Source organism: Petaurus breviceps, unplaced genomic scaffold (genome assembly GCF_028583685.1).
Source record: "Petaurus breviceps papuanus isolate PSGF00001 unplaced genomic scaffold, PetGlider_PUasm1.0 90919, whole genome shotgun sequence".
NCBI lineage: Eukaryota > Metazoa > Chordata > Mammalia > Diprotodontia > Petauridae > Petaurus > Petaurus breviceps.
Genome location: NW_027187378.1, coordinates 23628774 through 23652224, shown reverse-complemented (window position 1 = coordinate 23652224; position 23451 = coordinate 23628774). Strand labels below are relative to the sequence as shown.

At 37.5% G+C, this 23451-nt stretch overlaps 1 protein-coding gene across 2 annotated transcripts in view; it reads right to left on the bottom strand.

Moving 5' to 3' along the window:
* The window catches only part of NPHP1 (nephrocystin 1), a 42325-nt gene that overhangs the window by 10500 nt on the left and 8374 nt on the right, over positions 1-23451 (bottom strand). For both annotated transcript variants that reach the window (XM_069075574.1, XM_069075573.1), the window contains exons 4-16: positions 22263-22387; positions 19166-19433; positions 17200-17301; positions 16743-16846; positions 16165-16207; positions 14906-14990; positions 9699-9793; positions 7403-7531; positions 4734-4808; positions 2664-2774; positions 1910-1992; positions 1605-1681; positions 666-765 (exon numbers count right to left, since the gene is read on the bottom strand). In XM_069075574.1, coding sequence (XP_068931675.1) covers positions 666-765; positions 1605-1681; positions 1910-1992; positions 2664-2774; positions 4734-4808; positions 7403-7531; positions 9699-9793; positions 14906-14990; positions 16165-16207; positions 16743-16846; positions 17200-17301; positions 19166-19433; positions 22263-22387 — 1397 coding nt within the window. The remainder of the gene's footprint in view (positions 1-665; positions 766-1604; positions 1682-1909; positions 1993-2663; positions 2775-4733; positions 4809-7402; positions 7532-9698; positions 9794-14905; positions 14991-16164; positions 16208-16742; positions 16847-17199; positions 17302-19165; positions 19434-22262; positions 22388-23451) is intronic.

Sequence of the window (23451 nt, the reverse complement as noted above, 5' to 3'; positions counted from 1 at the left end):
GTACACTAATGTGCTGTTAGTGGAGCTGTGGAGTGGTTTATGTATTCTAGAAAGAAATTGGAACTACATTCAAAAAGTCACTGAAACATAGGTTGCTGATTACTAGTCTAGCAGAAGAAAAGTTAGCTTCTTCTTCATCGTTCAGGCATTCTGAAGGCTGAATAAGCTGAATCATCTATTTCTGATTCATCTCCTCCATCCATGATATGCAAGCATCACTGTGCAGTTTTAAAGTTAGAAAGACATACTAAAAATAGCATTTGGTAGGATTTTTGTTTGGTATTATTTTTTGGCAATAGCTCAATATATGCAATGGATAAAGTGCCACTATAAAATATCCAACTCTCAATGGGAAATAAGGAAAATGATAAAATGATAAAACTATAGATAACTGATACCATAACTAATACCACAGAGAACTGATACCAAATTTTAACCAAAGTTTCTGCATCTTCCTTAGCCAAGTTTTTCATTTGAATTCTAAGAAGAAAACTAGACTCATTTGTATATTACTGCCTCTTAAATTTCTTCAATAACCCTTTGTACAAGTGATGATGAGCGTTAAAATTACCAAAAGGCAATAAGCAAGGCACAGATAATCCAGACTGGCTAATCAACTTCTGAATAACTCAGCGGTGAATGCACCTGGAAAAATCGGTACCAACCTCAATATACTTCTTGACCTTCTATTTAGAGATCTTAGTTTAACCAGAAGTTGAGGCTGTCTCCTCATTGTCATCATCTGATGAAAAACACTGCTGGCTGCTTTAAAAAAATGTTAGAAATACATTTGAGAACTTCTGATATTTTGGACAGTGTTATAGAGCAAAAGGGCTTTAAACACGCTTATCAATTAGAAAAGGCAAATTACACATCACAAATTACATCACAAGTAAAGGAGTGGACAAAAGAGTTAAGGTCCAGTGATGCCCCAGCATATATAGTCAATACTCTAAAATTCTACCACATTTGGTGAGATGAATGATAGCATCAAGCTCATCTAGAGTTTATAAGATTATCATAAGGGAGAGCAAATGTGGGGTTAATTCTAGGGAAACGTTCCCTATAACACAGACCCCTGAATCCTAGATTGGAAGCAAACAGGAAGGAGGGACAACAAACTTGGGATGTGGGAAGAGGACTTGTAACCTCATCAACTTAAACAGAATCATCTGCCTCTGCTCTTCTTGGCTTCCACATTAATTCTCGTACTTGCTACCAGGAAAATGTGCTCATAGAGAAGGACAAGCTTTGACACTAAATCTGGTACAATCTAATGCTCAATTTAAGTGATAGTTTGTATAGGAAAGTATGTCTATGATATACTATTCTGTACTCAGTAGAAAATGTCATACATTGGGGTGGCTAGGTGGAGCAGTGAATAGAGCCTGGCCCTGGAGTCAGAAGGACCTGGGTTCGGATCCGGACTCAGACACTTAACACAAAAACTAGCTGTGTGACCTTGGGCAAGTCACTTAGCCCCAGTTGCCCTCCCAAAAGCAAAAACAAACAAACAAAAAAAGAAAATGTAATACATTTACATGATACATCTTATTTTTGTTAAATCCTTAAGAAAAAGAAAGTTTATATATATGAAAGCATACTTCTTCTGGAAACAGAAGGATCCACTTCAATGCCTTTTTCATAAGGAGTACCACCATTCAAGTAAAGTTCATAGGTTCTGTAGAAAAAGGGCAATTAATGCACTCAATACATTTTTAAAAATACAGGGAGAAAATATTAGGCAGTGTCTAGTTCTTCATTTTGTAGGTCTTAACGACATCTTTTTAACATGAAAAGGTCTAATGATATCACCACAAAAAGATTTACCCAGGTGCCTGTTTTCACATGGTACCTTGCTGTCCATCATATGAGAGAAATTCTTAGAAAGAAATTGAAATTGACTTACTTGGGAGGAATAGGTATTCCATTAGCATCAAAAAGTTTTAGGAAGACCCAGCCACAACTTAATTCTCCTTTTTCACCAGTTGACTAGAGGAGTAAAACAAATACATAAAGCTTGACAACTCAGTATCTCTGAACAAAGATTTTTGTTGTTGTTGTTGGAAACACAAATACATATATAAATTCTAAAATATTTTTCAAAAGAAAATAATGTGTAAATCATTGGGTTTCTGGGCCAGCATGAGAACAAAGAGAAATACCATAATTAGTCAAGCCAATAAGAGCATATGATCTGATATTCATTACTGTCATGGTTCCTGTATCTATTTGTTAAAGAGTTGGGTAAGATATAGTGGAAACAGTGAAGGAGGGAGGGGCTTAAAAAGTATTATGGTATTTTAAATACTGTATAATTATTAGATATAGATATTTATAATGATGTTTATTGGCAAATTTTTAATGACATATTTAAGTGCATATATTTATTTTTGTAGGTATATATACCTAAAATGCCACCACCATTCATTTTCCAAAAAAAGAAAATTATATAGAGTAGCAGTCATCTTGAGTTTCTACTTTCTTCTACTTTCTTTAGGATTTCTACCACACAAATTCTGGTAAGCTCCACTTTGCTGGTCCTTTGAGAAACTACAACAACACTTATCAGTAAATTCTTGTTCATTTCCAAAAGCAGAAATCATTTTTTTAATCCCTGTACAATGATACTGGGAAAAGCAAAACTCTTTCCATGAACTTACATTACGAACATAAGAGACGCCAACTTCAAATAATATTCCAAGTTCTGGTGATGAAGAGTTGGATCTGATAAAACAATCCCCATCAAGCAAGCATGGCAAGATACCAGTTACCTTAAAAAAAATGACAAAAATACAGAATCAGCTAAGATTTTCCAGCCTATTTTTTTTTTTTTTTAGCAATCGGGGTTCAGTAACTTGCTCAGGGTTACACGGCCAGTTATTTCTGGGTGTGGTGCTGAGTGTCTGAGCCCGGGATTCGATCTCCAGGTCATCCCAACACTGGAGCCGGTGCTCTTACTCGCTGAGCCACCTGGCCGCCCCTAAGCAATTGGGGTTCAGTAACTTGCTCAGGGTTACACGGCCAGTTATTTCTGGGTGTGGTGATGAGTGTCTGAGCCCGGGATTCGATCTCCAGGTCGTCCCAACACTGGAGCCGGTGCTCTTACTCGCTGAGCCACCTGGTCACCCCTTAGCCTATTCATTTTTAAGTGGCTCCTCTGTCCCTTCAAAAACCAGTCTGTACTTCTGGGTAATTCTTGGTTCACACACTGCTGAAGCCTAGTTTGTAGAATCTTAGGCATAACCTTACTGGCATGTGAAATGCGAGCAGTTATTCAATAATTTAAACATTCTTTGACATATGGTATCTAGATAAAATGAAAAAGAGGATTGCAAGGCAGTTTTTCACCTATGGAAGTCCAGAATCTATTGTATGGCCTCTATTTAATACTGACTCAGGAATTAATCCATTTAATCAAAATCCTACGTACTGGAATATCCTTTGGTGGGTTTTCCTCCAAACTTTGGAAAATACAAATTTACACAGCATGTTTTCCTGGTAGGATTCATTTTACAAAAAAACACTTTACTGGGGCGGCCAGGTAGCACAGCGAGTAAGAACACCGGCTCCAGTGTCGGGATGACCTGGTGATCGAATCTGGGCTCAGACACTTAGCATCTACTCAGAAACACCTGGCCGTGTAACCTTGAGCAAGTTACTTAACCCCAATTCCTTAGGGGCAGCCAGGTGGCTCAGCGAGTAAGAGCACCGGCCCCAGTGTCAGGATGACCAGGGGATCGAATCCGGGCTCAGACACTTAGCACCACATCCAGAAATAACTGGCCGTGTAACCTTGAGCAAGTTACTTAACCCTGATTCCTTAAAAAACAAAAACAAAAACAAACACTTTACTTTGTGAATTCTGCCTGTTTCGAATTCTATTTCCTCCAAGTCTCTACTCAACTCCCACTTTCTGCAGAAGGTGCATACTGACACTGTCTTTGAAGCTCTGAGGTAATTTCGTCACTATGTCAGAAGTGACATAAAAATATCATCCAGGATACTTATAAGCCATGTGTGGGCCGTCCATATTGATCACAATAAAGGAGGACAGACAAATGCTCTCAATATTTAAGGAATAAAGGTATTCTTTATACTTATTAAGTATTGGGAGGGGGAGAAAAAAAGAAATTTACATGATAAATTTATTATATGTTTAAAAGGAATACCAAATTAGTATTTGCAGTTTCATATGCAATCATCTTTTTATTATTCAACTATGTTCTGAATATGCTAGTTTTATTTCATAAATTACAAATAAAACAAATAAATTTTTTTAAAAGAATAAGTATAAAGTCTTTACTACCATTACAGTTATCCTTCATGGGAGATTTACAGAAAGAGGCATACAGGATAGGGTGTGGGAGGATTGAAACTGGCACCAGGTGTGGGAGTACCCACGCTGATGAAGCCACAGATTCTTTGAAGGACTAAAGCATGCTGATTCATAGGACTTATAATTTCAGTGACTCAGAAAAAGAGTGACTTAAGCACTTGAAGCACTTCTTGGACTTAGGCAAAAAGTTAGCCCCACTCATAACACAGTGAACTAATTACATAAACATGTAACATATTGCCCATTTTCCCTCTGTAATTTTGCTATTGTGTTTTTAAAAGAACAACACTATAAGGAGTATACAATGACAGCCAAGTCTTGAAATTTTAATACATTATATTTAATAATGAAAGAATGTTTATTTTTCACTCCATTTGTTAAATTGTTCACTTACCCGTGGAGAAAAGGTCCAGGTTTTGGGCTTCTTAGGTTGCCACGTAGCTCTGACTGTATGAATATTGCTAAGAACCTGAAAAGATATTTTGATATATGAAATTATCTTGAAAAAAAAGAATCGGGAAATGCTTTACTTTTTTCAAGATTAAAGAGCTCAAGTAACACTGTTATTAAAGTGGGTAAACTAAGATTTCTCAAGACTATACATGAATTCAGACTTTAACTCTTGTGCTTGTAATTATTTGTGTTCAGTGGATCATTAAGCATGGTCTTCATAAAAAATATAGTTAATGTAACAAAAACTACCTGGTTAAGGAATGTAGAGATCAACAGGACCTCTAGGGCAATTACTCTCAAAGTTCTAATTCAATTAAATTTTAGAAAACCCTTTAAATATCCAGAATGTGAACAGCGCTAGATGGCCTCTGAGGTGCCTTCCAACTTCATTAGTATTATAATATAAAAACCAAGAGGAAAGAGTGCCTGTCCTCAGGGAGCTTATATTCTGCTGAGAAGATACAATGTGTATCTGTGTGTGTGTGTGTGTGTGTGTGTGTATACACACACATATATACATATACATATATGTGTGTGTGTGAATATAAAGTACTGGAGAAGGAGAAAACTAAAAACTGGGGGGGGGGGTCAAGAAAGCCTTTGAGTAAGAGGGAGAACCTAAAGCTGAGCCTAGAATAAGTTAAGGAGTTGAAGAGGTAGAGGTTAAGGAATGGGGAGTTCCAGGCATGGGGCAATAACCTCCACACAAGCATGGAGCTGAAAATGTCAAGCTCAAAAGACTAATGACAGGCCAGTTTGGATGGAACATAGAAGGCGTGAAGGGAGGCAAAATAAAATAAGTAAAAGCAGGAAGGATCCAGGTACTGAGCAGTTTATTTTATCCTAGGAATAATAACAGTGACATGGGAAGACCTGTACTGCAGGGGGAGTGGTTTGGGAGTTTAAGAGAGGAAGGTCTGAAAAGCAAAGAGAAGGGAAGCAGGGAAATCTTTTGCAATAGTCCAGGATGAGAGGGACTGAGTGTGTAAACCAGGGTAATGCCTGTGTGAGTGGAAAGTAGGGCACAGATGCAAAAGATGTGAGAGAAAATTGATAGGGACGAGGGAGAGGGATGCATTCCGGATGGTGGTACCTTTCTAGAAACAGGAACCTCTGGAGGGGTGGTTTTATGGGGCAAGTTAGGTTCTGTCTTGTGAATATCTGGACCATTATTCTTCAAGATTCAGAGTTAAAGACTACATGCTTCCTTTAATCAACCATAACACTTGTAGTCAGCAGGTTTATCCTATGACATATAAAGGAACTTGGACAAAAAGCAAAGACTGTGCTGTGCAAACAGGATAAAATTATGAGCAATGTTTGATACTTTTTCAAATAAAAAAGGGTGTTCACATATTTGTTTTAGTTCATCCCCCAAAGTACTTTAGACATGAACCTGATGGTGCCTGCTCCCGTAGTAATGTGGATCGCCAGGCCACTACAGAAGTAGAGGATTACTCACACATCAAAGGCCTGTCCAAGTTATTTCATGCAGGCCCCATAAAAGCCCAAAGCTGGATCCCACCTGCTGCTGCCTATTGTCTTACCCAGCATAGAAGTATTTAGTCTGAACTCTACTTAAAGTGTGACTGTCTTATATGACTGCACTAACCTGAAGCAATGCATAGGTTGTCCCAGCTGCCCTTGTTGAGAGTTCCAGAAGCTGTGTTCTACATCAGGAACCAGAAAATGTCACAGGGCATGGCTATCTTACCTATGCTGGCTGGTAATCAGTGCAGGCATTATTCCTGTATTACAGATAAAGTAAGGCCTAGAGAGGATACATGGCTGGCAAATGGCAGAGCCAGGATTAGAACTTAGTGTTCCAATTGTAAGCTCGTCCTTTTTTCCATCCTATCATGCTGGAAAGAGCACTGGACTTGTCAGACAGCCAGCGACCTTTAGAACGCAGTTTGCTGCTCATGAGCTATGAAACCTTGGGCAAGTTACTTAACATTGAAGAGCCTCAGTTTCCTCATCTATAAAACAGGAAAGACCTGTGCTCTACATTCCCAATTATTAAGACTGAGAAACCCAAACTAAAAGACTATGTTTACATAGTGTCTTTACAATTGGGCAATTAGATCAACTCAATGTTATTTTTAAGTCATATTAGTGGCTTATGTAGATAAAACAACCAACTAATAAGATGAATTTGGAGGTGACTTTCTGACCTGAAGGCCTGGTGTCTGTAGATAGCCTGGCAAAGAAAGGACAGAAAAAATCACAAAAATATGCTAACACTTGGCAAAACATCTGAAGGTACAGTATTTTGTACCACAGAGTATTATGCATTTGACACAGTGGAAAGAACATTGGCTTTGGTGTCAGAGGATGTGGATTTAATTTAAATTAAATTAAATTAAAATTTCCCACTCTGCCACTTATTACCTGTGACCTAAAGTTTGACTCAACTTTAGACTTTTATCAAAACTATACTAGCTTTTAAACAAATCTGCATTGTTATTGAGCTGCTTTGGAAAGTCACTTTACATCCCCAGGCCTCAGTTTCCTTATCTGTGAAAGGAGGTGGTTGGACTGGCTGGTGTCTGAGGTTCCTTCTAGCCCTAAGCTTATGATTTTATGACTGACTGCAACAGCAGAGCTCACCTTGCTTCCGTCAAATAGGCAGAAGCGTACATGTCTGCTGAGGATCTGTAGACTTACTCCTGGAAGAGGAATCATTTTACAACTCCACAAGGTTAGAATCAACGACACACGGCTTGGTCTGGGTTTAATCTAAAGCAAACAAGTAAATAAATAAATATATACATATATGTAAAAAGTTACTTTTTTATACTTCATGTCTGAATTTTTACAAATACCATTCTCCATATATAGAATCCTATAATTATCACTAAGTTAAACTGAATACATTAAACTCAGTTTGCTAAGAAAGTACACAAAGCAAAAAAGAAAAGACTGTAAATTTACAAGAAGGGAAATGGTCTGGTAACTAAAAAGTTAATGTTAATTCTAATTAAATTAATTAAACATTAATGTTAATTTTTTTGTTAATATTTCATTTATTTTACTATTAGTAAGTACATTAATGTGGATTCATGCATCAGGTATGGTTCCTCAAGGGACTGACTGTCTTTTGCCCTTCCTTATGTCCCCAGTGCTTGGCAGTGCCTGGAACATAGCAGGTGCTTAATAACGTTTACTGACCAAGTCTCTGACTGATAGTTAAAGGTCGGACATGTTGACCTCTAAGGTTCCTTCCAACCAGGGCTGTGCTGGAGCCAGCTCTCGGTGTGAGCATTCACATCTCAGAAATCAGCAAATGTGACAAAAGCACAGCTCAACACTGTTTTGTTGATTATCTAGAGCAGGTTCCCCATCCCTGGTAGAGCCTAAACTTAAGAAAGTGATGGATAAAATATTGAAAGTGCAGATTAGATTTTAAAGCATCATACATACACATATGTGCTACATCTATTATAGCCAGTTGTTATTCATTTACCACCATACTCCTGCTTCTAAGTCAAAGATTCTATTACTCTTTTTTAAAAGTTTATTATTAGAGTTTAGATTTATAGCAAAACTGTACTAGCCTTTATGCAAAAATTTCATTACTTAGCTGCTTTGCAAATTGCTATATTTTCTTCTACCTCTAAAACAAAAGAAACTCAAAATCTTATTCTACTTTTAGGTATGGGATAGAAATTAGAAAAGCTCCAATTCAAGACATTTGAAACACCTGACAAATATATGGAAGTTCATTATTTTTGTAACAAAGAAAAGAACCACATTCATAGAATAAGTAGACAATGGAAAGGCACAGAAAAAGGGACTAAAGATGGCCACTCATATTTATTAATGTGACATAGAATGCAAATGGTAGGAAAAAATATTGAATTATGACTTTCAAAATATTCCATTTTTTATAGTAGATGGCAGTCAAGGGTAAGTTCTTTGTGATCTCTTTACTGAATGCCCATTGTATGTAAAGCACCATGAGAACTAAGGAACCTACAAAGGGGAATAGGGCATGTTAACTAAAAATCTAGGTTCTAATGGAGGGGACATAATGCGCACAAATAACTATGATGCAAAGTAGAAGACCAAACTACAAAAGAGGTATGGCATGCTAGGATCAGGGGTGGGGAACCTGTGGCCTCGAGGCCACATGTGGTCTTCTAGGTCCTCAAGTGCAAACCTTTGACTGAATCCAAACTTCGCAGAACAAATCTCCTTAATAAAAGGATTTTTAGTCTGTAAAAGTGGGAGGCGGTGGCCTTGGGCGTGGCCTTTGGACCGCATCCAACTTTTATAGAACAAATCCTTTTACTAAGGAGATTTGTTCTGTGAAGTTTGGATTCAGTCAAAGCGTCACACTTGAGGACCTAGAGGACCACATGTGGCCTCGAGGCCGCAGGTTCCCCACCCTGTCCTAGGTTAATCTCATAAGAAGAACAAAGAGGTACACAGAAAGTTCCATAAAAATCAAAGTGGTTCTAAAATATTTACCACTCTTCCTTCCAACTTACAAATTGGTAGTTTACAGTCTACATCTTCAGTTCTAAGAAAGCTTGCCTAGTAATATTTTAATCCTTTGCTCTCCCCAAATAGCAAGATAATAAGTCATGCCTAACTTTCTCATTCCTACCAGTTTAATAAAACAGAAATACAAAATAAATTGCTTTTTCTCCCTGGCAAAAGAATTGCAAATGATAGAGAATGAAAGAGGAATAAAGCCATAGTAACCAAATCCTATTTAAGGTTCTGCATATTACAAATTAGTAATAGTTAAATTATATTTCTATATGTACATAGACCAAAAAAAGTTTTTATCCTGCTATGTATTATCTAATTTACATATTGGGAAATGTACTTTATTTATATACTTAGGAATGTACTTAAATCTTGAAAATGCACAGGTTTTCCAACAGTAAATACTTACAGAGCCATTTTCAGGATCCCATATCATATCTTTAAAAGCCAACTGTGAAGGGGTAAGTTCAGGTTGTAAAAAGTAACCTGCTTGAAACTGACTCCCTGAAAAAAATTAATTTTTCTTTAATATTCTTACGGAAAAAGAAGTGAAACGCATGATCAAATAATGCTCTTGTATTTTATTATTGTCATCAGTTATCATATGCCACCCCCTAGGTACCTGGCATCATGCCAGGAGATAAGAAAGGAACTACAGAAAATTCATCAAAAGCCAAAACGTTACTAGGTTCCAAGGAGCCTGTCCTTTCATTTTTTGTTGATAGCTTTTGTTTTCAGGTAACTTCCATTTCTAATACCATTCTCCACCCAGACGGTCATCCTTATAAGAAAGAATCAAAAAGAGGGGAGAAAGGAAAAGCAATACTAACCAACAAATCCAACAAGTCTGACAGCACGTGCGTACTTCTGCACTGATGCATGCCCCCATTTCTGCAAAGAAGGGAAGGTGGCGTACTTTCTTATTTCTCTGTTGGGGTCAGACTTGGTCATTACTCTGTTGTTATTTCCATTTACATGGCTGTAGTCATTGTGAATATGGTTATCTGGATTTTACTTATTTCATTTTGCATCAGTTCATATGTCTTCCTAGGAGTCTCAGTACTCTTGCCTTCCATTGCTTCTTACGGCATAGTAACATTTCATTACATTCATGTACCATGATTTGTTTAGTCATTCCCCAATTGATGGGTATCTACTTTGTTTCCAATTATCTATTACAACAAAAAGTATCTCTAAGAACATTTTGGTGTCTGTGGAACCTTTGATCTCTTTGACCTATCTAGGGTCTAGCAGTGGGATCTCTAGGTCAAAGCATATGAATTTGAGTTACGTACTCAGTGTAACTGCAGATTGCTTTCCAGAATGGCTAGGCTTGGGTGGCTAGGTGGTGTAGTGAATAGAGCACCGGGCTTGGAGTCAGGAGGACCTGAGTTCAAATCTGGCGTCAGACACTTAACCCAAAAACTAGCCAGGTGACCTTGGACAAGTCATTTTACCCCAATTACCCTCCAAAAAAAAAAAAACCCAGAATGGCTAGGCTAATTTACAGCTCCACCAGCAGTGTATTACAGTGCTAGAAGGAGCCTTGAAGTTCATCTAATGCAAACATTTTATTTTGTAGACAACTATATGTAAGGAGGATTTTGTCATCCTTTTTAGAGTTCAGTTTCTCAGGATCCATAGCCATGGCAATGTCTAGTTTCCAGGTGTTAGATAATAACTCCCAGCATAGCCCTAAAGATCCTAGATAGTAATTCCTAGAATCACAGACAGTTCTACTGTGCTATTAGAGTGGTTTGCCATTTCCTTCTCCAGTGGATGAAGGCAAACAGAGGTTAAGTGACTTGTCCAGGATCACACTGCTAGTAAGTGTCTGAGGCTGCATTTGAACTCAGGTCTTGTTGACTGCCGGTCCAGTGCTCTATCCACTGAATCACCTAGCTATCTCCTATGCTTTGACTGCTTTTCTATTAATCATTGGGCCTTGGTCATATGTTTATGTTCATTTCCTATATATCTTGGACTTGGGCCCCTTATCCCAAATATTTGATATAAAGAATTAACTCCCTAGTCCAGGAGTGGGGAACTCCTGCCCTCATCAGCAGCTTCCTTTCTATCTTAGTAGGGCTACTTTTGTTAATTCAAAAGCTTTTCAATATCGTGTAACCAAGATGACCACAGAAGTTACTGTTTTTTTTTTTTTAACAGAGGTTACTTTCTAAGATAGTAAGAAGTTACTATCACTTAGTAACTTCACCAAGTTAAACTTAAGACAGAGGCATAGTCAAAGGAACATGCTGTTGTCAAATATAGAAGACAGTGTGTTACTCTTTTAAAGAAAAAAAATGCAATTATTATATTGACTACTATGAAATCACTATAGGAGATTGTTGCTTCTGCATAAAAGTCAAGTCACTAAACAGGTTGCAGGTGCTTATGTGGCAGCTGGAAAGACCCTTCCTGAAGGTGGGCAGAGACTCACGTGGGGAGTTTAGGTGATCTGGATATGTTGTAAACACATACTCAGCCAATGGGGAAATAGGGGAGGGAAATACAAATTGGGTATAGTGAATAAAAAGCTGTGCATTTGTCTCAACGGGTATGCCTACTTGATGGACACCCTCTCTTACAAGAATGTTAATAAAAGTCCTTCATGGTTCACTAACAGCTTTGTGGAGTTCTTGGTAAGATGCTTGTTTCTTACGCTATCTTCCATGAAAACATTTTCATATCATCCTATCCATGTTGAGGCTGTGTGGTGCTAGGGAAAAAGGGCCAGCACTGGAGTCAGGAATACAATACCTGAATTCAAGCTCTGTCTTGGACACATATTTGCTGTATGACCATGGGCAAGTCATTTGGTCTCTCAGGGCCTCAGACAACTCTCTAAGACTGTAGGTTACACATGGGTCAGTCTGGATACAAATCGGCAACTAGGTGGCACAGCAGACAGAGTACCAGGCATGGAGTTAGGAAGGCTCATCTTGCTGAGTTCAACACTAGTGATCCTGAGCAAGTTACTTAACCCTCTTAGCCTCAGTTTCCGCACTTGTAAAATGAGCTGGTGAATGAAATAACAAACTACCTCAGCATCTTTGCCAAGAAAACCCCAAGTGAGGTCACGAAGAGTCAGACATGACTGAAATGACTATCAATAACAGTCTGGATCAGTGGAAAGAAGTTCCACACTGGGAGCTCCCTACACTGGTGAAATCACAGACATCCCTTATCATCTTCCTCAAAAGAAGAGACACCACACATGCATTCACACCTTGTAGCTCAATATTATAATTAGATTTTACAGTAACATTGAAATGTGTTCATCATAGAAACAGCAGACATGGGAAGCAGCAAAAAGGCTGGAGTCAGAAAATTCAGGTCTGAATCTGAACTCTTCTATTTACTACCTGTGTGATTTCAACTTATAGTTTCTGGGGGCCTCAGTTTCTCATCTGTAAAATGAGGGAACTAGACTAAATAACTTTTAAGGTCCCTTTTGGGTCTAAATTTGTGATGTAACATAAGCCCATGGTTAAGCACTTTACAAACACAATCTGATTTAATCTTCACAACTAAACTCTGAAGCATGCACTACCATTATTATCCTCATCATTTTCCACATAAGGAAAAGTTCAAAGGCTTTTATATGGACATACATTTATTAATTGTCAGGTGAGGGATTTGAACTCAAATCTGTCCTTATTCCAAGTCCAGAGCTAGTTGCACTGCATTATGCTGCCCTCCATTTATTCTTTATTTGTAGAAACCTGGTGATAATTATTATTATAGCGTATACATAAATTATCTGAGTTACATGAATTCATCTTTATTTTTTGCACATCTTTCCACATGCAAATCTTTTCCCACATCTTAGTTTCCTTGTAATTTTTTGTGATTGAGTCATTTCGGTTGTGTCCAACTCTTTGTGACCCCATTTGAGGTTTTCTTGACAAAGATTTTTCCAGCTCACGTTATAGATGAGGAAATGAGGCAAACAGGGTTAAGTGACTTGCCTATGGAATCCTAATAAAGCTGCCCCAGCCCCAATATATTCTAACTTTTCACTGCAGCCTTAGCTCAGTCAGAGCCAGGATGACAGGGTGAAGGATCTCAATGGTTCTAACTGTTTGCTGTATCCTTAGCTCGGTCAGAGTGAGGATGACAGGGAGAAGGCACTGCAGCCCTAGCCTGGGAAGAGCTGGGACAACAGGAAAGAGGATCTTAGTGGATCTTAATTTTCACTGTGGCCCTGGGCTAGTTAGAGCTGGATCACAGGGAAAAGGCACTGTAGCCCTAGCCTGGACAGAGGTAGGACTACAGAGGGAAATCTTAGTGGGTTAGGTTTATTTTTTGAACTTTTGCTCAAGTAAACTTGACTTCTGTGTCCACTCCTTTAAACTTCTTTGAAAGTGAGAGCTTTGAACCTTCCAGTCAAGGTGAGTGGGACTCTGGAAAAGATTCAGTAGTGCCTAGTCCCCTCTTCCCCATACTGGAAAGTTCAAAGCTTCATCTGTGAGGCATCTCTTTTTCAGACCTACACATTTTTCCAATTTATTTTAGTGCCAAATAATAACCAGAATGAATTCAATTACCCTATGATATTACACAGGACCACAATAGTTAGCCAACTGGAAGGCAGCATGACCAGAATGTTTAACGACCAGACCATAGATGGGACTTCTTCTCCATTGCCTAATCCCTTAACAAACCCCTCCTACCTTTTAAATATTCATGATTTCTGTTATGTAATTGCATATTTACCCTATAAAAATCCATCTTGTTTTCTCTGAAGTTGCTGGTTCATCTTGGAATTTAGCTCACTTCATGAGAGACGTCAATTTCAATAAATGCCTATACTTGGATTAGAGGTGGTCTGACTCTGAAGAGATGGTTCCACAACAACATATCATGAAACCCCAACAGTTTTTGGGTGGGCAGAGCCCCCACCACAATACCTAAGAGTCTTCCTAATTCTAAGCCCTGTGCTCTATTTACTGTGCTACCTTAGCTGCTCCTCTTATATCGGTAATGTTTTAAGAAAGCTACCAGCATGAAAGACACAAAAAATAAATAACATGCATAGTTTACAGCCTCTGGTCATTTTTCTTCAGACTAGTTTTTAAGTATGTTGATTCACAGGTAAGATGATTAGAGATAACTGCTTAACAAATCATCAGTCCATTTTATTTCATTTATCTAATAATTCATCACACTTTGTTATCCCTAAAATGATTTTTAGATCATATAAGTTTACAATTACATAACAGAAGTCTGAGAAAAAGAAGAATGAGAAAACCATCCCAGAATAATAATTAAGACAAACATTTTGCACATCAAATCTCCTAAAATTAGAATTAAATATTCATTGTAAAGCAAGGAATTACAGAGATTCTTGCTAGAAATAAAAACATTTTTAGGTTCCTTTTTAAAAAAAAACTTCTTTCCATATAAAAAACTAAGAATTGCCTTAGAATTTTGCTAATAATTTGTTTGTCTCAAAGAAGAACAGAAAGCTCCCCTCTCTTCCAGGGAGGAAGTGTATGTTAGCATTAACCAAGTTGAGTTATCCATGAAATTTATTACTAATGTATCAGAGAAATTAGAATACAAGGTTGTTTGGCTTCCAATCTAAGTGAATGACAACTCAAATCTTACCTTCTTCTAAGAGCTGGTAAAGAGTTGATGGTCGAAATCCTGCAGGAATAGCTCCCATAGCAGTCAACACATCAATTGTGTTACTCTAGTTATTGAAGAAATGAAATAATGATTTTTATGCTCCTTTCTCCACACTGTATAAGTCTTTCTTCATACAACGGAGATATGCATATACACATACACACACACACACACACATTGATCATACCAGTGCAAAATATACACATAAATGGGGGGAGCTGTGAATTGGAGAAAGGAGTTTAATAACAAATTTCATAAAGGATTATCATCAGTGAATCACAACTACTCCCAGAAAATGGTCTGTATTCTTTCCTATGCCCACTTCCCTTCTGTAGACACCTAGTCCTCAATGAAATGTTCCATACACCACAGGCCTATCCCCTCTCTTATTCCCCACTCCTATCCCCAACAAAATTGAAAATCCCAGTTTTTTCCCATTGTGATGTGATTAGTTCAGCTTAATACTATAAATGAAGCTGAGGTGTAATATTAATGACTCATAATATATAGATTTTAACAGAGGTCTAAAATTGAAGAGGAGACCAAATGCTCGGAATTTCGGGTAGAGAGACAAGCATGAGAAAAGATATTTGGAGCTAGGGGCTTTATTCAGAGGCTGTCAAATTATGCAATATAAATAGCAGCCTACTCTATCTCTAAGGTCCTATTTAAAAAATGCTTCTTAAATGACAAGGCCACTAAAAACTTTCATCCAACTCATGTACCTCATATTCCATTTTGTGCATGGTATTTTTTTTCCCCTTTGCAAACCTATGCTGTTGATTTTATGATTCTAAAACATGATTCTAAAAAGGGATCCATAGACTTCACCAGTCTGCTAAAGCATCACACACACACACACACGCACACGCACACGCACACGCACACGCACACACAGGTTAAGAACCCTTGGAATGGATGTTCCCCATCCAAAGATCCTTCAAGCTTTAAATTCTATGATTCTCTATACAGAAATTTTAATCCTTTTCTTTCACCCATTTTTGTTTTAGAATGATAGCCAAAGCTAGAATTAAAAAATATATATATTTACCTAGGTTTAGTTTATATCCCAGATTTCTGTAGTCTTTTCTGATTGTTATAGTTTACATGAAAAGCTTGTTTGTGCCTGGTATCTTATATAAGAGTAAATTACTCTAAGTCCCATTCCACTTTTGATTACTACAATAACTGGATGCTAAAATGAGAGACATCGTTAACACTGTAGGAAAGACACTAACCTCTGTAATAGCTTTTCTAATGGCACTCCAATGAGAATCAGTTCTGGGGATAGATAAAAATAAGAAAATCATGTACATATGAAACAATACGAAAGCTGTGCCTACTTATTGATATTTATTCAACACTCATTTAGCTGGTAGAGAATGTACTAAACTGTCAATGGGCGCAGTACATCAAATGCCTTCAGGGTATAACAGGGAAGATACCTGAAAATGTTCATAAAGGTAAATTGCTCTTTTGACTTTTAAAAGAAATAAAGCTGAAAATATATCTAAATTTTACAAAATTCTTCAAGTTATTTTTGATGAAAAAAAAAATGGAATCGATCTATTGGACCTGTACCTGCTTTCATGCTTCCCAATATTCTTTTTATTTTATTTTAAATTTATTTATTTTTAATTTATAACATTCTTTTCCACAATCCCTTGAGTTCCAAAGTTTCTCCCTTGCCTTCTCCTCCCCCAAACCCCCATGGCAGCATGCAATCAATCAAATATAGGTTCTACAAATACCTTCACACTGAACATTAATCCAGTTGTAAAGATGAGTTATAACCAATTCCCCCCAATATTCTTACCGAGGTTTAATCTCTGTTCCATCAGCTGTTTCATCTACCACCTCCACATCCTCTTCACTTTCCTCTTCACTGTATTTCTGGTCTTCTTTCTCTTTAACACAGGGCTAGAAATGATTGGAATAGGACATTTTCATTGGAATAGGACATTTTCATTGGAATAGGACATTCATTCAGAGAACTCAATTTATATTTTAAAACATTTAGCAACATCATTTAAAAAAAAAGATTTAAATCCTAATGCTCAGGGTCACTTTAAGGGATGCGCTATAGGAGACGCAGATATAAATAAATAGATTTCTCACGCTTCTAAACCTTTTGATTTAAAGTAATTTTATAGATAAAAAGGTTCTTTAGCTGTACAAAAGGAAAACATGGGCAGAAAATTGTAATAACAAAAAGAAAGCTGAAATGAAGCTGAAAATGCAAATTAAAAAGAAAAATAAGTCTACACACTAACCTCCAGGTAGGTTTTGGGAACAAGACCTTTATTTCCATGAATGTTCTTAGCTATCCACCAGCCATCAGGTTTCTTCTTAAGTATGAGAAGAACTTCATCTTTCTTAAAAGAAAAACAAAATAAGAAACACAGTACTAATAAATACATCATTACTTATACTTTGTAATATGTGCTAAAAACTGATGTTTCTCTTACTTCATATTTAATCTGCTCGAATCTTACCATGATTTAAAATCTTATTTTCAAAAAGGATTTGAAAATTAAGAGTGGAAATAAAACTATTGAAGGATTTATTGTTTAAACTGATGTTGGAAAGTTGTGTAAAATTCTATAATCCAATTTCTTCCTTTTTTATAAAATCTCAGTATAACACAGATTATGAAGTTTAATAATTAATATCAGTCAAATTTCATAAGGTTATAATTATATTTTTGGCTCACCTTCAATACTAGAAAGAAGGGTTCTCAAGCTCCTTTGTTATATACTCTTATTTTATATACTCTTATTTTCCCTGTCACTTCTGTAAAGGTCTGTTAAGTACAGTTGCTAAGGAAGATGTTTTTGTTACATCCATGTCAGCATTAAGAATTATTAAACAAAATCACCAAGTTCTTCCTTTTATCATGGGTCAATTATGCCACCATAACTCAAAAAAATGTATTTTTAAAATGTATACCTAATTGCTGCTGGACGCTAGGTGGCGCAGTTGATATGAATGTTAGCCCTGGAGTCAGGAAATTATGGCCTCAGACACTTACTAGTTGTGTGTCCCTGGGCAAGCCCTTTAATTAACCCTGTTTGCCTCAGTTTTCCCATTAGTAAAATGAGATGGAGAAGAAAACGGCAAACCCCTCCAATATCTTTGCCAAGAAAACTCCAAATGAGGTCATAAAGAGTCAGACATGACTGAAAAACTACTGAACTGAACATAAGAGCTACTAATTAGTTTGTAGCCTTAGGAAAGTCATTGTTCCTCTTGGCCTCATCTATCAAACAAAGGAATGAGAGAAATGATCTCTAAGGTTCCTTCAGTTTTAGTGTTCTATGTTCATCCTAAGTATAAGTCTCAAATTCATACCTCCTACATAAGAAACCTGAAGGAAACTTTAAACACTTCAAGATTTTCATCATTATTCTGCAAATTCTACTTTGTATCAAAGGAATAAGAGGATTTCAGAGTTGGAAGGCCAACTAATACACACGATACCTGAACAAGAATTGCCTCTAAAACCTCCAATAAGTGGTCATATTTGCTTGAAGACCTCTAAGCAGCCTATTTCCCTCCCATCCCCTAAGAAGTCCATTCACTTTTTAAAGGTGGAATTCAACTCTTAATTATTAGGAAGTTTTCCCCTACATCTTAAGCCTAAATCTGCCTCTCTGAAACTTCCAACTATTCTTCCTTCCTTGGCAAGGCATGAGGGGTTAAGGGACTTGCTCAGGGTCACAGAGCAAATAAGTGTCAAATATCTAAGTCTGGATTTGAATTCAGGTCATCCTGACACCAAGGATGGTTCTCTTCCATTGAACCCCCTAGCTGTCCCCGACCCCAACTATTATTTCTAATAATTCTTGATCTTTGGGCCAAGCAGAAAAAGTCCAAAGGAGACAGACTTTATTTCACTGACAGTTTCATAAAACTTTTATTTCAAGCCTTGTCTCATATATTTTTCTTCTCTTAATGAAGAGTATTTGGCTCTGAGAAAAAGCTGATGAACACCTTTGCTATGTACTTAGTCTCATGATACAGAGGAAACAATACTGCTTCTAAAGTCAGAGGAACTGAGTTCCGATCCATGCACCTGTGTGACCTTGGGCAAGTCACATGAATTCAGAGGGGGTTGGACAAGGTGGTCTCTATGGGCCTCTCTACCTCTAGATCCATGATCTTATCTGGCATTTTATCACATGAATTAAATATTGTATTTATGTTTGCCTTGACACTAGGTACCCAAATAGTTTTTACCTTAAATGTGAGATCTCCTGCTTGCTGAGCAACAAAATCACCCACAGCAATATATTCTTTATTCCTTGGCTGTTCGTCGCTAGACTCATCTTCCTCTTCCTCTTCCTCTTCTACTTCTTCATCCTCCTCATCACTTTCTTCACTTTCTTCACCTTCACTAATATCATCCTCATCCTCGTCCTCATCATCATCTTCTTCCTCCTCATCTTCAGTTTCCTCCGAATCTTCTAGTTCTTCAGCCTGGGAAATGTTCTGAACTTTCTCCTCTCTACAGTAAAAACAATTATGACTGGGATCACTCAAAAGAGGTACAGACACCTTCCATGTATGATTAATGTGGTTCAATGAACAGTGGCTTTCAAGTTGGAGGACCTGGGTTCAAATCCCACCTCTCTCACTTATTGTAACTGTGTGACTTTGGACAAGTCACTTAGGGCTCAGTTTCCATATCTGTAAAATGAAAGGGCTGGACTGAATGGCCTCTGAGGTTCCTTCTACCACTAAGTCTGTGGCTGACCTTTCTATAGCAGGGAAGCCAGCTCATATAAATGTGCAATGGGTGCAGAGATCGACAGAGAAGGTAAGTGTTTCTGGCTTTTCCCATGCAAAGGAAAACCCATAACTGGAAGGCAGGCAGCTCACATCTCCAAATGAGAAAAGTGGGGAAACATCAATCCAGGAGAAGGAATGTGTTCCTTGGCACAAAGGAGATGACAGGTGACCAGTGATCAAATTGGGCTAAGACATTTTCATACCATGGCTGATGGAAAGTGGAAGAAAAAGAACCCCTCTTGTATGTGTGTATAAATATATATGTGAGTGTGTGCATGTGTGTACATGTATACATAGACAGAGTGCACAGGATGAGTTGAATATGAAGGGATGATATCTAAAAAATAAAATTAATAGTTGAGAGAGGAATTTATTGGGAGGAGAAAGGGAGAGACAGAATAAGGTAAATCATTTCATATAAAAGAGGCAAGAGAAAACTGTTAGAACAGAGGGGAAGAGCAAGAGGGTGAAAGGGAATGGAACAACCTTACTCTCATTGAATGTGGCTTAGGGAGGGAATAACATACACACTCAGTTGGGCATCTTACCCTACAGGAAAATAGGGGCGATGATAGAAGGGAGGGCAGACTGGGGGAGAGGGTAGTTAGAAGCAAAAACTTTTGAAAAGGGACAGGGTCAAAGGAGAAAACAGAATAAGTGGGGGTTGGGATAGGATGTAGGGAAATATAGTTAGTCTTTCACAATATAACTACTATGGAAATGTTTTGCTTCCCAGTGGGGGTAGGTAAGAAGGGAAGAAGGGAAAAAAATCTGGAACTCAAAGTTTTAAAAAGAAATGTTTAAAAACAAAAGAAAAGAAAAGAAACCCTTGTACCAGTGTTATCACAATAAAATTATCAGTTTGCTATATATAGTTGAATCTCCTCTTAGCACTGGGAGACCACATGGTACTATCACGGTCTAATTCTACCTATGGAACTACCTACCTCTTGTAACATTCTTTCACTTGATACTATGTTGTTGCAGAACCAGTTGCAACTTGCCAGTGGGGTATGCCTATATTATTATAGTGAATGATACTGCTTTGGACATAGTTAGCCTGCTTTTGGCTAGTCTCCAAACTTAGTGATGTTTTTCTCAGAATATGTACCAGGCAGGTCTACCCGTCACCACCTGGACCACCATCTTTTCTCAGATCCAGGTGAAGGCAGCCTAAGACCACTGGACCAGAGTCCCAGGAACAGCAGCACCCTATAGACCAGCAGCCCTGCTAATTTAGGCCAGCGCCTGCAACAAATCATCCAGGGAAGCACCTCCCATGGAGATGAAATCTGGAAACCACCTCTTCAGGTACCATATGCCCAATATCCTCAACAACCTTTGCTCCTGAAGCCTGGAAAAGAGTGACCTCATCACCAAAGCCCTTGACACTGCAAAGGCTTCAACATTAGGAATGGTACTGGTTTTATTAAGAGAAGTGACACTGAAGAATACACATTACCACCTGCTTTCCCAAAAAGCCCTAAATATCACATGGCCTTTCCATCCAACTCACAGCTAAAACTCTGAAGCTGTTTCCTCCATTAGAATGTGAGTTCCTTTAATATAGAAATATAACAATATAGTTATAAGCATGAGAATGATACTATGATCAACCAACAGATCCTCAATTTTAGTTCCAGAATCTTTTTTCAATATTACCAATTCAATCCTTAACTTTCTTCTAAATATTTCACTATAACACTCAAGACAATCCCCTGAGGTTTTTATCTTCTTATTCCATTTTTCATGTGTCTGTATCTTTTCTTCCCAAATAAAACTATCCACTTCTGGGGAGGATACAGAGAGGTGATACTGTCACCGCATTTCCCAACTCTGGGGGTCTTCACGGGCTGTGAAACACTCTCCCTTCTCCCTTCGCAGTTAAAGTCCCACTTCCTGCAAGAAGCCTCTCCCAGACTTCCATCTTAGCGCCTCCTGCTCTGAGATTGTCTAAGTTTACCCTACATGCACCTCATTGGTACTTAGCTGTTTGCCTGTTATCTCCTCCATTAGACTTAAAAGCAGGGACTGGTTGGTTTGAGTTTTTCTTTTGCCTTTTTTTGTACCCCCGTGCTTGGTGGAGTGCCTGGCACATAGTAGGCATTTTATAAACATGCTTGTTGTTAATAAACATTATGTTATTAATAAATACTTGTTGATTGTCATGCCTCTTGCTTACATCTATATTGTAATTTCTGTGCTTAGAAATAAGCATTAAAAATCCCTTCCATCTGAACAGAGAATACCAAAAGGTTGTGATATAAGAAGAATGACTAGGTCCTATATAACTTCATTTTCTTTACTACAGGTATATGAAACCTACCATTATTAACTGGTATTACAAAAACGATGTTAGTGAAACTATCATGGAAGCAATTAGTTCCAAAGGAGTAATGCCATAAATGTAATGATATTACCGCCTGGTTTCACATTCTGGTAGGGTGTGTTATAATAGATTAATGCTGTGATTATGAAGCATTGTTATTTAGGGCAATGTTATATGGGTTATAGCTATTCAAACAAAACATTTTAATCAACATACGGAGTTACGTTTTCTTTACTTATAGTCTCAGCAAGTTCTTGCAGCTGCTTTGTAAGCTTTTCCAAAACATTTTCTTCATCTTCTTTTCTCTGGTTGTAGTTCCCCACTGGTGCTGGTTCATCACCCTATAAAAGAAAATTGTGTCATACAGAAATACATACTAATTTTAATTCTCTGTCAAATTTTATTTTTGTTGTTTTTTAAAATTAATTGTTTTTGGTTACAATTTAAGTGCCAACCTGCGGCTCTCCCTCCCTCCCCACCCCACACTAGAGAAGGCCACCATTTGACACAGATTTACAAATACATGTAAAACCAAACTATGCTATTTGTATATTTGTCGGTTCTTTCTCTGGAGGTGGATAGCACCTTCCTTCATAGGTCCTTTGTAGTTGATTTGAATATTTGTAATACTCAAAAGAACTTAGATGTTCACAATTATTCTTTGAACAATATTGTTGTAACATAGACGTCGTTCCCTTGGTTCTGCTCATTTCACTTTTCATTATTTCATGTTAAGTCTTTCCACGGTTTTCTAAAATCAGCCCATCATTTCTTACATGTAATATTCCATCACAATCCTCTCAATTTCCAGTTCTTTGCCACCATAATATTTTAGAATATGTAGGCTCTTTTCCTTTTTCTCTGATCCCCTTGGGAAACAGACCTAATAGTGGTATTGCTGGGTCAAAGGGTATATACAGTTTTCTAACTGTGGGCATAATTCCAGACTGGTCTCCAAAATGGGTGGATTGGTTCATAGTTCTACCAACAGTGTACTAGTGTCCCAATTTTTCCACATCCTCTCCAACATTTGTCATTTCCCCCTTATTTCATTTTAAGCAATATGATAGATGTGAGAAATATCAAAGTTGTTTTTATTTACATCTCTCTAATAAAAAAATTCAGAGCATTTTTTCATATGACTATATATAGTCTTGATTTCTTCATCAAAAACCACCTGTTTGTATCCCCCTTGTTCTAAAACTATAGGGACATTTTCCTTAATAATTTCTTGAAATATAGTGTACATTCATTTTAATACCAAGAAAAGAAGGAAAGAAAGAATGGAAGGGAAGGGAAGGGAAGGGAAGGAAAGGAAAGGAAAGGAAAGGAAAGGAAAGGAAAGGAAAGGAAAGGAAAGGAAAGGAAAGGAAAGGAAAGGAAAGGAAAGGAAAGGAAAGGAAAG